Source organism: Labeo rohita, chromosome 18, assembly GCF_022985175.1.
Source record: "Labeo rohita strain BAU-BD-2019 chromosome 18, IGBB_LRoh.1.0, whole genome shotgun sequence".
Classification (NCBI taxonomy): Eukaryota; Metazoa; Chordata; class Actinopteri; order Cypriniformes; family Cyprinidae; genus Labeo; species Labeo rohita.
Window position 1 is genome coordinate 13,555,505 of NC_066886.1, and position 15,833 is coordinate 13,571,337.

General features: G+C 35.2%; 1 protein-coding gene across 2 annotated transcripts in view; it reads left to right on the forward strand.

The window, feature by feature from the left end:
• The window catches only part of necab2 (N-terminal EF-hand calcium binding protein 2), a 111,907-nt gene that overhangs the window by 4,416 nt on the left and 91,658 nt on the right, over nt 1-15,833 (forward strand). For both annotated transcript variants that reach the window (XM_051135610.1, XM_051135609.1), the window contains exon 2: nt 3,571-3,595. In XM_051135610.1, the coding sequence (XP_050991567.1) occupies nt 3,571-3,595 (25 nt within the window). The remainder of the gene's footprint in view (nt 1-3,570; nt 3,596-15,833) is intronic.

The window sequence follows — 15,833 nt, forward strand, 5'->3', positions numbered from 1 at the left end:
CTACATTAAGTGACTTCATATTGTCAGACCATACAAATGGTATTTAACAACCTCATACCTTTAGTGCATTCCCTTTATTTTCGAACACTTCAAGCAGACAATCACAATCAAGGAAGTGTGATGCAACTCCCAGCTAATGGTGGTTCTGTTCGTGTTTTTACTTTTTTTTTTTTCAACATGAGCTACTTTTCTTCTTACTTTCTGGACTATTTGGCATCATCTGCTACTATTACTATGATCCGGTTTAGTAATAACAAAGCAGGATCCTGTCGTATAGTGGTTCTCTATGGAAACCCGTTTCCGCTACTGAATAAAAAATATTTAAAAAAGGTTATTGTGACTTTGTCTGAAAGTATGACTTTTTCTCAGAGTTGCAAGATATAAACTTGCAATTCTGACTTTTTCTCTCAGAATTGTGAGGTATAAACTCACAAGTGCGAGTCATAAAATCTTAATCGAAGTTATAAAGTCAGAACTGTGAGATATAAACATAATTCAGACTTTTTTTTCCATAATTCTTTTTTTTCTCAGAATTGTGAGATATAAACTCACAATTGCAAGTTATAAAGTCTAATTTGGGGAATAAAGACTGATATTTTCTCAGAATTGTGAGTTTGTGAGTCTGATTTGTGAGTTTCTCGAAATTCTGACTTTGTAATGGACACCTGCAAGTTTATATCACATAATTCTGAGAAAAAAGTCAGATTTGTGAGTTAACACTGTTTAACACTACTGACACAGTGACAATAAACAAAAATGTTACTTTATAATATAATATTCTCCTTTATTAATACTACTTTGCACTTAATAATCCTAACATTATGCTCAAAATAGGTCTAAAAGTTATTAACATGACACTAATATTCAAAATTTTGGAGTCAGTAATATTCTACAAAAATAATAAATGTTCCTTGAGCAGCAAATCAGCATATCGAAATGAAGGCTGGAGTAATGTCCTTCAAAATTCAGTTTTTTCATCACAGGAAAAACTTATATTTTAAAACATATTAAAAAAGAAAAGTTATTTTAAATTAAAATAATATTTTACAATATTTTTTTTTTTTTTTTTTTCAGATTTTCATGGTTTTCAAAACCACTAACAATACAAAACAACTCAATACACACTAAAACATATAATAAAAAATAATCATATAAAAATTCATAACTGAAAACAAGTTCCCACGTTTGGTCAAATGTGGCTGAGTTTTCGGATATATTTTATCTAGTTCTTTCTAAATATAAGGTAGAAGTGAATCTTGTTAACCAAGCAGAATATTTGTGCTGTATTTTTAATAAAGCCTTGGTAAGCATAAAAGATTAAAAAAAAAACAAAAAAACATAAAATATTACTGACCCCAAAGTTTTGAAAGGTAAATTGTGCTGAGCAGGAAACTTTTAATTTCTAAATGTCTCGAGAACTGCAATAAATTCATATTCTGACCAGCCAATTACTCACCACACAATCCTTATTGCAGGTAAACCCCAATTTATATATTAGTTTATTAGAGTCTCATAATCCTTGTTGTTAAGCTGCAGTCCTTTTTATTTATTTCAGTATGCCTGTTTATATGGTTAGAATTTTATTATTTGCATTTTGTTTTACTTCTTTACAGTCCACAAAATCCAAACGACCAGCAACCAGTTAAAAACAGCTACTGCCGATTAATGCCAGACACTTTTGATTTAAGATATAAAATGCCTTGGAAGCTTAAATACCAATAGTGCTTCTTAAGCGCTTTGTAAAATACATTACAGTATTGATCGAACATGGCTAATGTCACTGTTCCCACATTCACTCTCCTCTTTTAATGGTTGAGAAATATGTGCCTAGTTCAAACGAATGAAAAACCCCATTCGCAAGATGTTTCAGTGGTTGTCCTGACGGCCATTTATCCCTTCTGTGTGGCTTTTGCATTTGTTCTGTGATGGTGAAGTATCCTGACAGGTGGAATGCTGTTAGCTGTCAGGATTGAATGAAGCAGCTGGCTCATCCATTTGAGAAGTGATTTAGACCGTCAACAGAAGGTGATCACTCTATTGAAGCAGATCAAATTGTGCGCTGTCAATACTTGTTTCAATTATCGGATGTTCGGCACATGCTCAAAAACATGCATGTCCAATCATAAACATGCACCTTTATTCTTGCTTGTGCAGCCAGTACATATAACATGGACGTCCAGATCTGACGACAACAATTTACGCTTCACTGTATTTATTTATTTAGAAAATGAGAAAGGCTGAATGGATCGACTGCTGTAAATTAGCCCGTTGCGAGTAACGCTTCCCAGCACATTCTATTGACTGTGATTTTCTGTGTTACCAGAGAGTCTTAAGTGGTCCATTTCACATCTGACTGGACCGTGTGATCAGGTTGCTCTTGCAGATTTAAGCACCTCAGTCAATCTCTCACAGGTTCAACCAAACACATCGACAGTACAGACTTGCTTAGTCTTGATTAAAAAAAGGAACTTAGGTTATAATGTGTTGGTGGTTTTCTGAGTGCATGTTAAGGATAAGTTCACTTCCAGAATAGAAATTTCCTGATAATTTACTCACCCCATTGTCATCCAGGATGTTCATGTCTTTCTGTCTTCAGTCGAAAAGAAATTAAGGTTTTTGAGGAACACATTCTATATAGTGGACTTCAACGGTGGCCAATGGGTTGAAGATCCAAATTGCAGCTTCAAAGGGCTCTACACGATGCCAGTCGAGGAAGGATCTTATCTACCGAAGCTATCTGTCATTTTCTAAAAAAAATAAAAATGTATATACTTTTTAACCACAAATGCTCATCTTACACTAGCTCAAATTCATGCATCATGTAGTCATGTTGGAAAGGTCACGCAAGATAAGCATTTTTGCTTAAAATGTACATAAATTTGTCAATTTTTTTTAGAAAATGACAGATTGTTTTACTAGACAAGACACTTATTCCTTGACTGGGATTGTGTAGAGCCCTTTGAAGCTGCACTGAAACTGCAATTTGAGCCTTAAACCCAATGAAGGTCGTTGAAGTATGTAGAAAAATCCTGGAATGTTTTCCTCAAAACCTTAATTTCTTTTTGACTGAAGACAGAAAGGCATGGATGTCTTGGATCACATGAGGGTGAGTAAATGATCAGGAAATTTTTATTCTGGAAGTAACCTTCTCTTTTAAGGGCCAAGGTATCATGCAATTGCAGTGCAATCAGCCTTTAGAACCAGCGTCTCCTTTAATAGCTTTTCTGAGTAGGTTGACTGACACTGAACTCTACAGAGAGATGCTTTTAAATTACTTTTATCCATCTTTTCCAGCATCTACTTTATTTTTCTGCAGCCAGTGTCTAATAAGAATTGTTGAATGTACATTTAAGATTAGGCAGCTGATTAGTGATAAGTTCAGTACTGAAATCAAACAGGTTTCTAATGTTACTGTCAACTACTGTGTAAGTGATTATACTGAGAGTCCTAGAAACATAGATAAGCGAGGTTTTTGGATGAATTATTTGAATGTTTTGATGAATTAGAATGATAATGTGAATTAAAATGAATAATAATATTGTATTTCTGTGTGTCTGTGTATCATTTCAGATCTTCCGGAGAGCTGATAAGGATGGTGAGTGTGATCTGATTTATATCATGTCATGTTAAGTCATTAATGTGAATGTGTTTCTTAGAATCTGTTCTGTTCTCAACATGAAATCATGTTCATGTTTTGAAGTTCATGTTAAATTTCATCAGTGTACACTAGTGCTCAAAAGTTTGAGGTCGGTAAGATTTCTTTAAAGGGGTCATTGATGCTTCCAGATGCAAGTTCACTTTTACATGTTGTTTAAACATTAATGTGTGTTGGCAGTGTATGTACACATCTACACTATAATGATAAAAATCCATGCAGTGGTTTTTAATTAATCTGTAAAAATAATATCCCCTTTTTCAAATCAAGCCGTTCTCAGATGCCTGTCGTTGTGGCGTCACACCCATAGAGGCCCCTCCCACGATAGTTGATTGACATGAGCGTTTTACCTCAGATCAGCTGTAACAGTCTGACCTCCATTGTTTTGATGCCTGAGCAGGGATGTAAGTTAGACAAGAATTGAGCAATCAAGGTGTTGTGTTGCTGGATATAATAATGAACATAGTGGTCGTCATTTACTCCCGACATCTGAGCTGCTGAAGATGCAGAAGATTACGTTTGTTTGTGAAGTGAATGCGCCTCCCGATCTGCATATATCCGTCTATGTTCGCTGCTCACAGCAGAAGTGAGTATAAGGGTTTTTTATGAATCTTTGTGATCGCCTTTCCTAACAATGTGCCAGTAAGCAAGTTTGGCAGCTAAACGCGGCTAAATGCGGCTAAACGCGGCTAAATGCGGCTAAACGCGGCTAAACGCGGTTAAATGCGGCTAAATGCGGCTAAAGTAAACATGCTCGTCACTCCACAGAGAGAAGAGAGGGGCGGGGCGAGCAGAGCTCATTTGCATTTAAAGCAGCCTCGACCAGAATGGGATGATTTTTGCAGAGCTGAAAACGGTGTTGTTTTACACTACCATTGAGAATTTTTAACCAAAGTATATTATAGACTTTTCATTAAGATCCTAAAGAATCATATCAACTTGTGGAAAATGGGTATGCGATGACCCCTTTATTGTTTTTGAAAAAAGTATCTTATGCTCACCAAGGCTGCATTTACTTAATAAAAGTACACCAAAACAGTAATATTGTAAAACATTTTTACAATTTAACTAACTGTTTTCTATTTTAATATATTTTTAAATGTAATTCATTCCTGTGATTCAACGCTGAATTTTTACTAGCCATTACGCCAGTCTTTAGTGTCACACGATCCTTCAGAAATCATTTTAAAGCCATCTTTACTAGGTCTGGCAAACGATTAATCGCGATTAATCACATACAAAATAAAAGTTTGAGTTTGCCTAATATATGTGCAAAATATTTTCATTTATATATAAATTCTATAAAAATTATAATAAATATACTTGTAAATATTTCTTAAATATGTACATGAATGTGCTTGTATTTATATATATATAATAATTACACACAGTACACACACATATATTAGGCAAACTTTTATTTTGTATGCGATTAATCATGATTAATCGTTTGCCAGCCCTAATCTTTACTCAGCCAATTTAAAGGGGGCATATAATGAAAATCTGACTATTTCCATGTTTAAGTGCTACTATCGGGTCCCCGGTGCATCTACCAACCAAGAAAACGTGAACAGGACAACACATTAACTTTGTTTTGATAAGCTTATTTTGATAATTTATTGATTCATTTATTGTATATTACGCTGCCACCACACAGATCTAACACAAACATGCAATTTCTTTCCCAGCAGTTTACCTTCACAAACATAACCAACTGTTTTTATAACTCACGTGTTGTTAATATAAACTTGTGTATTTGACAGTTTAAGTGCAATAAGACATGAAAGAGAACTCAGTTTAGCACTCACATGCTGTGTGACAGCCGCTTTTTGTGCGTTTGCTTTGAATGTGTGTGCTCAGAAGTTTAAACTGATATGGCTTTAAAATGCATGATTTCAGTGCGATAGACATGATAATCAAAACCAAACAGATGTTTTTAGCAAAATATCCAAGGTACAAGCTATAAAGGCACAGCCCTATTCTGGAAATAGGGGTGGGGAGCAGCAGCTAATTTGCATTTAAAGTGACATGCATGAAAACAATGTGTTTTTGCTTCCAAAATAGGCATTTGATATAATAAATGATCTGTGGGGTATTTTGAGCTGAAACTTCACAGACACATTCTGGGGACAGCTGAGACTTATATTAAATCTTGTAAAATGGGCATAATAGGGCATAATGCATTTATGCCACCTCTGAGGAGCATTAAACAGCCTCTGTGGAGATGCCTAAATGACACTTCAGAAACACTTCTGTGCCACCTGTTTGGTGTAAATTTAGCATAATATGCCGATTTGGTGCTCAATAAATATTTCTTATCATAATCAATGTTTATCTGAAAGCATCTGTTTGAAATAGATGTCTTTTGTAACATTATAAATGTCTTTTTCATCACATTAATGTGGTTTTATTGTTTTCTTTCAAAAGAAAGAAAAAAACGGACTGACCCCAAACTTTTGGATGGTAGTGTACATCATTTCATAAAATAAATACAGCTATTTACACAAGCTTTACACAACGCTGAAGAGCTTGACCATCTGTCCTCGCACAATTCTGACAGCTGAAAAGACAGAACGTGAAGAAACATTCCAGGAAAGACAATGCAAATGTGCTGCCTCGTGCGTAATCTTTTAAATAATTCCCATTTGCGGGGCTTATTAAAAGTTTCGTTCTTTTTGTTCTCAGATGCCTGACCAGTATTATTTATGCATGGTATTATATTAGTAAAGCATCATCTGCTAAGAAAACTAGTGATTTGCGTTTGCCGGATGTTCTGAAATTATTTTTCCTATATTGTAATGCTAATTAAATTGCATCAAAAAATTCAGATGTATTTGCTAATTGATTTTAGATTAGTGTCATTATGCAAATTACCCTCTTTATACATATTCATACCCTGTGTCCGCAGAACAATTATGATTATGAAGAAAAGCTCCATTACAAATTTTGCTATGCTCAAATTCATATATGAGAAGATGCATATTACTTTACAGTGCATTTCATCCAATTGGATTGTAATGTAGTTTTCTGAATGATCATCATCGACACAAGATTGAGATGAAATATACATATATAAAACCTTTTTCAAAAGGAAAACTCCTCTATGTGAAACTAGTTCTTGTACCTGGGTTTAAAAAAGAGTTGATACGAATAGCAGAGAGAGAAAACCTGCAACAAACCTTGTGAAAAGGAGTAGTGGCTATTTGATGTGGTGCTAACGCAATTTGTGTTATTTTTAAACCACTCCCAGGGGAGCAGCTTTGTGACAGTTTTAATGAGAGAGAGAGAAAGCGAGAGGGTGGGGGAGAAAGAGAAAACAAGAGTCGGGACCACAGGAGATGGGTGCCATGTTTTGCAACTCTTTGGTTTTCAATCACACAACTGTCTAACAAGAAACAGAGCACAGCAGGCTAATTTGCCTCTAGCGTTTAGAGCTAAACTCCTAGAAGTGAAACATTATTATCCTTTTTCGAATAGGGCTGCGTGCATAAAAGAGACAGTTCTCTGCATAAAGAATATTTGGTCATCATTTACTCTCCCTAATGTAATTTTAAACCTATAACACTTTATTTTTAACATGGAACACAAAATGAAAATTTTTCAGTTTCTGACAGTTTAATGTAACCACAAGTCCTAACATCAGGCAACTCCAATATGTAATATAATATAATATAATATAATATAATATAATGTAATGTAATGTAATATATAATTTAATATAATATAATATAATTTAAAATAAACTACTGGTTGGAATAATTCATATTTTTGAATGTTTCTGAATATGCTGATCAAGGCTGCATTTAATTAAAAACACAGTAATATTGTAAAATATTACCACAATTAAAAACAACTGTTTTTTATTTCAGTGTTTTAAAAAAATGTAGTTTATTCCTGTTATTCAAAGCAGAATTTTAATCAACCATTAATCCAGTCTTCAGCGTCATAAGATCTTTTTGAAAGCATTTTAATGTACTGATTTTTATTATTAGCAATGTTTTTTTTTTTTAATGTTTTTGAATATGCTGATCAAGGTTGCATTTAATTAAAAACACAGTAATATTGTAAATATTATTATAATTAAAAACAACTGTTTTTTATTTCAGTTTTTAAAAAATGTACTTTTTACTGTTGTTCAAAGCAGAATTTTATCAACCATTAATCCAGTCTTTAGTGTCATATAATCTTTTCGAAATCATTTTAATGTTCTGTTTTTTATTATTAGCAATGTTTTTTAAATGTTTTTGAATATGCTGATCAAGGCTGCATTTAATTAAAAACAGTAATATTGTAAAATATTATTACAATTAAAAACATTTTTTTTATTACATTTTTTTTAATGTAATTTATTCCTGTTATTCAAAGCAGAATTTTCATCAACCATAAATCCAGTCTTCAGCGTCATATGCTCTTTTCAAAATAATTTTAATGTGCTGATTTTTATTTTTAGCAATATTTAAAAAAAAGTTGTGTTGTTAAAAATTTTGTGGAAACATGATACAATAATATTCAAAGTAAGATTTAGGAAAAAAAGGAATTTAGGGAAGAAAAATAAATGAATACTTTTATTTATTAAGGATTTATGGAACGTGACAGTAAAGTATGGAACCCGTTTCTGCCACTAAATAAAAAATGGTTATTGCGACTTTTTATCTCACAATTCTGATTTTTTTCTCACAATTGCGACTTTATATCTCGCAATTCTGACTTTTTTCACACAATTCTGACTTTTTTCATGCAATTCTGACTTTTTTCACACAATTCTGACTTTTTTCATGCAATTCTGACTTTTTTCACACAATTCTGACTTTTTTCATGCAATTCTGACTTTTTTCTCAGAATTGAGAGATATAAACTCGCAATTGCAAGTTACAAGTCTGATATGAAGACTGATATGTAAAAAAAGAACAAAAGAAAAGAACAAAAGTCAGAATTGGGAGATGTAAACTAGAAATTACTTTTTTATTTTTTTTTTATTCAGTGGTGGAAATGGGCTTCCATAGTAAAAACATTTACAATATTACAAAGGATTTCTATCTCAAACAAACTGTTTTCAGCATTGTTAATAATAAGAACCTTAATTAATATTTAAGAACCAATAATAATTTATAATAATTAAGCACAAAATCAGCATATTTGAATGATTTTTGAAGGATCATGTGACACTGAAGACTGAAGTAATTGTTGCTGAAATTTAGCTTCGTCATCACAGGAGTAAATTATATTTTAAATATATTAAAATAGATTAACATTAAAAAATCTAGTGTAAACAAAAAAATATAGTAATAATATAAATAAAAGTGCTTCATATGACTGATGCATTACATTCATCACCTTCTGAACTTTGAAACAATATGGTAAGTAAATAATGACAATTGAAATTTGTAAATGAACTTCCTTTGAAATCATTGTTTATGGATCAATTTGAGAGTAAAACATCACACTGAGCACAAACAACACGGAGTGTCATGCCACCCTGCCGCATGTCTCTTATTGCAGAAGTGAGTGGTTACATCATTCGTGTGAAGCAGGCAGAGAGAATCATTAGTGTCTGTTGTATAGAGGAAATGACATGCTCTTTTGGCCTAAGAGCTTTTATGCAAGCTTGGTCTGGCAGGCTCAGCCTCCTGCTTTTTGATTACCTGGTCTGTGACCATAAATCTGCAAGGGCTGTTGACATGAGAGCAGCCTGGCAGAGACCTGCATGACCCATCGCCTTATCTGCATCTGCAGTTCGCCCTCCTAAATATATCATGCAGTTTAAGGGAGAGAAAAAGCGGCATGGGTACACATAATGGAAATTTAATTGGTTCCTTCAGCTGCTTTAAATTCTGTACTGTTTCTCTGTGCAGCATTTTTTACTTCAAAAAGATCTCACAGGGCCAGAGAGAGAAAAAGGGCCACAGACAAAAAATGAGTCAACTTGTCAACTTGGAAATTTAACTACAACATGATTTAAGTAATTTTTTCTTTATTAACCATCTAGTTAAAGAAAAGTCTGTTCCAAGTGCACCACACATGAAGTTGTCAACGTGATGTAAATGTTAAACAAATCACTTTGCAGTAAAGATGCATGAACTACAACTACATCTTGTACAAACTTGTCTTATACATATTATATGTTCAGAAATAATACAAGGCTTTTAATGCTTTAAAAAATCTCAAAATTCAAGGTAATTCAAATTCAAAATGACTGAAGGTATAACACCTGTAGACTATTATTAACTATAAATGTTCTGTAAAAACAATGAACAGCAGTGTTCGGCCTGTCACCATGATGCATACATGAAATATCAGACATACAGTAGTGGTTCTTCACAGTTTTTTAATTCGATTGTGCTGGTTTTTCATTGTTGTTGTTTTTTGTTTTTTTTTAATAAAATTGTGGCAAAGCATTACATTCAAATTAATCGATAAAATCTGAAAAATCGCCCAGCCATAATATAGGCTATGCTTATTTAAGTAGGCCTACACTGAAAAAAAAAAACACTTTCACTGACAAATTGCAAGTAAATTTCACAAACAAGAAGAAACAGCAAGTAACATTGAATTAAACTTGAAATTTGTCAATTGAATCTTTCAACTATATATATATATATATATATATATAGATAAATAGATAGATAGATATGCATGTTATTTTTACTTTTTATCTCACAGATGAGTTCTGACTTAGAGAAATTAGTTTAAAATAAATTAGTTTGTATCTCGCAATTGACTTTTTTTCTCAGAATTGCTTGATATAAACTCGTAATTGTGAGTTATAAAGTCCAAATTTCAAGGGAGAAAGCTCAGTCACCTCTGAGCTAAATGGAAAAGGCGAGTGCAATGAAAATTGGCGAGTGGAATTTGCATGCCAAGCCTCTCCCCCGTACATACGGGTATATAAGATGGCTGTATGGATCCACTCATTCAGATTTGAAACCCGGTGCCCCAGCGCAGTCCAGGATTGTGGCAAGAGGACATAACGTCTAGGGGGTACCACCAGCTCGGAGGTCACACTTCCCCGGGGGAGGGGGCACAGATGTCCGGGTCCCCTAAAGAGCAATCTCCTCCATCTCTGGGTAGTCCGTGTCAGGGCCACTTCGCAGTCTTGCAGGTGTTCTTAACAAGGCCCTGAGCAGCGGACAGGGGGGCGCCCTCTGCGACGTTCGGCTTGGTGGACTCATGACGGGGCAAGATGTGTTTGATTGCCTCTGTCTGTTTCTGTACCACCGAGAACTGCTGGGCAAATCCTCGAAGGTGGAGGCCAGCCTGGGAGATTGTTGCGTCGAGAAAGCGTAGTTTGTTGGCAACACTCATCTGCGCCAGGTTCAGCCAGAGATGGCACTCCTGGACCACCATTGTGGATATCACCTGACTAAGGGGCCGCGCTGCGCCCGGAGAGCGAAGTCGGTCACCGTGCGCAGTTCCTGAATCAACCTCGGATCAGAAACACCCTGGTGCAGTTGTCTTACTGCCTTGGCCCGATGAACTTGTAGGATGGCCATAGCATGCAAGTCGCAGCACTGTAAGCCTTGGCAGCGAGAGGCCTTGGATGGGAGGCGTGGACGATTCCTACAAGTGGCGGCATTTTGCAGGCACAAGTGCACTGCACGCTCCACCTGGGGAACGTCAATGTACCCCCTGGCTACCCCACCATCCAGGGTGGTGAGAAGGGAGGAACTTGAACGAGGTGAACGAGCGTTATACAGAGCCCGCCACATCTTAGTAAGCTGCTCACGAACCTCTGGAAAGAAAGGCACTGGGGTGGAGCGAGGTGGAACGTCGCTACCAGCACCTAGAAACCAATTGTCAAGCCTCAAACCCTCGGGAGAAGGCGCTTTAGGCACCTCCAACTCGATATTCCTGGCTGCCCAGGGGACGCTGCCTCAGACTCCGCCTGAGCAGCCGCCGCAGTGGGGGCTGCTCAGCAGAATCGTCAGCATCATCTTGTGGAAGCCCCTCCTTTGATGCTGCGATTGACGTCCTGTCCTCTTCCGGAGCGCCAAAGGAGACACTGGGCTCGCCACAGGATGAGCCGGCGCCATCTTTCGGCAACTCCACGGGACTACGAGTGGAGGCGTCGGACTTCCGTGGGGGCTGACCCGACGGATCATTCCAAACGGTAATCCTCAGGTCACCCTTTCTTTTAACTGGCGCAGCCGAGGAGCTTTTATGGCCCATCGAACTGGGCTGGGTAGAAGACGAGGGCAGCCTCATCACGAACGAGAGGCGGGACCTAAGCGTAGCCATGGTCATGTGTTCGCAATGAACGCATGAACCATCCACGAACGCCGCCTCAGCGTGTTTACGCAGCTCTGTGGAGCCAGCTACACAGCTTGAAGAGAGTCCAACGATGAAGAATACTTTCGTGCTCTCAGGGTGAGGCTCTGAAGCAGAAATCTGAATGAGTGAATGCACGCTGCCATCTTACAAATGTACAGGGGAATGGCTTGGCATGCAAATTCCACTTGCCAATTTTCATTGGCCTTTTCCATTTAGCTCAGAGGTGATTGGGCTCCTAAGTGAGACCCCAAATACATCAGTTATGACGTAACGTCATAGAGTACTGAAGGGGAACTCACAATTCTGACTTTATTTCTCAGAATTGCAACTTTATTTCTAGAATAAAGTCAGAATTGCACAAATGCAAGTTTGTATCTCGTAATTCTGAATTTTTTCTCAGAATTGTGAGATACAGTATAAACTCGCAATTGTGAGTTATAAAGTCCAATTTTGAGGGGAAAAATACTGATATGTTCTTAGAATTGTCTCACAATTCTGACTTTATAACTCACAGTTGTGAGTTTATATCTCAAAATTCTGAGAATTCCAAGATAATTCCCAAATTGTGAGATAAAAAAATCACAATTTCTTTCTTTTATTTAGTGGTGGAAACTGGCTTCTATATATATTTTTTTTACAATAAAAATTACATTTGTATGATTTATGACTATTATTCCATCCATTCAGAGAACATCAAACATGTTTGCTATTTTGGAAGACATTGTTTTCATTTGTATCTTCTAGCTATAAAGCAAATATGTGACCCTGGACCACAAAACCAGTCTTAAGTCGCTGGGGTTTATTTGTAGTAATAGTCAAAAATACATAGTATGGGTCAAAATTATTGATTTTTGTTTTATGCCAAAAATCATTAGGATATTACGTAAAGATCATGTTCCACAAAGATATTTTCTAAAATTCCTACTGTAAATATATCAAAACTTACTTTTTGATTAGTAATATGCATTAAGAATTTTATTTTTAACTTTAAAGGTGATTTTCTCAAAATGTAAATTTTTTTGCACCTTCAGATTCCAGATTTTCAAATAGTTTTATCTTGGCCAAATATTGTTCTATCATAGCAAACCATACATCAATGGAAAGCTTGTTTATTCAGCTTTCAGGTGATGTTTAAATCTAAGTTTGGAAAAATTGACCCTTATGACTGGTTTTGTGGTCCAGGGTCACATATTTGAGTTTGTTGTGTTTGGAATGTCTTCAAAGTCTTATAGTGTGTGATCCTCAGTCGTGTAGTGTATGACACCCAGTGTTTTCTGTAACCATTTACAGAGTCAGAAAGTATACTGTATGATGCCTAGTGTTTTAAAATCTGTTTAGATAAAAATCGTCCACTGTATTACAGCCTGTGGTCTGTTAAAACTGACTCACGAGTGAACGATTTTAAGGTTGTAAATCTTTTTTACTGACTCAATAAAAGGAATTCATAAGAGCCATTTGTTCACAAATCGTACATTCCTCTGGTGTTTCAAGAGGAAGCAGAAAGTTGGAGTGAGAGTATGTATACAGTAACCAATTATCGCGCTTAGATTTCACTGAAACCGCTAATTCGTGGGTTTGAATGAATAAATACAAGCTTCTCTCCTCTCTAGTACTTTCCCCCTCTCTGCTCTAGATTTGCGGGTTCTCACTGGCAGTAAATGAGTGTTTATGTGTGTGCTCACTGAAAATAAACATGCTGACAGCAGCCTCCTGCACAGCATGCAAGCATCAAGGCTTCCCCGCTCTAGATCTTATGAATCATTAAAATTTTGTAAAAAGGGCATGATGGGTAAATAATGTCTCAGGTTTGTTTTCAGTCATGAATATTCCTGCTATTAATCTTGTAGATGTTCCACTGGAAAGTGTAGCGTACTGCTAAATATAAGGCTTTGTTGATGAGAATGTGGATTGGTTTTACTTTAGATTAATGGTTTGTGCAGTCCTGCATAGCCTCATTAATAGTGGACATTTTTGGGCACCACATGTCTGAATCCAGGGGCCGACGCTGAAGCTATTGCTACAAAGAACAGCAACACATGTTGTCTCCTATTTGGATCAATAGATGCATATTGCTTGGTTCTCTTTGATATTTCATCATGCTTTACTTGTTTGTGTGGATGAGCAGCTTTGTCTTATGCAAAAACAAAGAGAATCTATGAGCCCTTTAGTCGGATTAAATTTTAGTTAATTTAGTATAACATCCATGTGCTCCCACCCAGAGTGCTTTGTGTTAAATGACATTAACTTTTGTGCTGTTTGATCCAGGTTTAACTAAAACTCTGTTTGCTACAACTAGAACTAAAACTGAACTCAGTAGACCAATTTGGAGTAGACGTCGCAGTTATGTCACTTGCAGCTGCTCACGCATTGTGGTGGCAGAAAAACACTGGTAACAAGTGGAGAGAAAATGGGTAAAATCCACAGAAAAAGAGATAAAATGTGTTGTTGTGCCTATTTGTATGATTTTTATAGAATACTGTCATCAAAGACGCCATTTGAAGCTAAACGCAGATGTTTAAACGGACAGACTAATGGATGAAACCTTCTGTGATTACTCTACTTTTAAAGTATAAATTTGATTTAAACAATAGGTCTACATAATATTCCCATATGCAGTTCATAGGGAAAATATTTTAGCCCTACAGTTACAGCATGAAATACTATTTAAACCTATAACATTTTATATTTACCTATATTTTATCTCACAATTCTGACTTTTTTTCCTCGCAAAGCACGTTTATACCTCGGATTTCAGACTTTTTTACCTTAATTTAACTCAACATTACGAGTTTGACAAATTTATTTTTCTTATCAGAATTGTAAGATATAATATCAGAATTGTGAAAATAAAGTCAGAATTTTGAAATATAAACTCAAATTTACCTTTTTTATTCTTTTATTCCATGGCTTCCATAGACTGCTACTTGAGAACTGTCATTTTCTGCCACCAGATTGGCCACGCCCACAAAAACGTCATCACTGTTTGCAAAGTCTGAATTAGTCTATTAAACTAAGACTAAGAAACTGAAAGCTGAAATAAAATAAAATACAAATATTAGATAAAAACATAAATTTATTTGTTGCCAAGGCATCATTTCTACTTTTCATTTAGTTTAAGCACTAAGGAAGCTCTAACATTGCTAACTAGAAATAAATGAAAACTAAAACTGATATAAAATGAAATTTACCTAAATAGTAATATTTACAATGAAGAAAACTACTAAAAAATGAACTGAAATTAAAATGAAAATTAAGTATAAAAATAAAAGCTCTTTCAAAATATTAATAAAAACGGTAATAGTATGTAATTGTAAAAATATAATTTATAATATATAATAATAAATAATATATACTAAAATAACTCTGATATGGTCTGCTCCATATCTAAGCTGAAGTCCAGTTTTTATTTTTATATTTTCCATTTTCATTTAGTTATTTTGTTGAATGTTTTTCTAATTTTAAGTCATTTTTTATATAAATGTTATAGTTTTTATTCATTTCAGTTTTAGTTTGAATTATTTTAGTACATGAAGTTAAAGGGTTAGTTCACCCAAAAAATTCAAATTAGCACATTATTTACTCACCCTCCAGGCATCATAGGTGTATATGACTTCCTTCTTTTAGAGTTATATTAAAAATGATCCTGGCACGTCCAAGCTTTAGAATAACATAGACGGGTGTTTCTCTTCATCAGTCCAGTAAAGTCCAAGTCCGATAAAGTGCTTCCATCCATAATAAAAAAGTGCCTCACACAGCTTCAAGGGGTGAATAAAGGCCTCCTGTAGCAAATCGCTGCATTGTTGTAAAAAAATATCCATATTTAAAACATAAGAGTCACTTTAATGACATAGGACATTGGCATTGCACATGCACTGGTGAGTCTCGCATAAACCAATGTTTGTTTACAGGA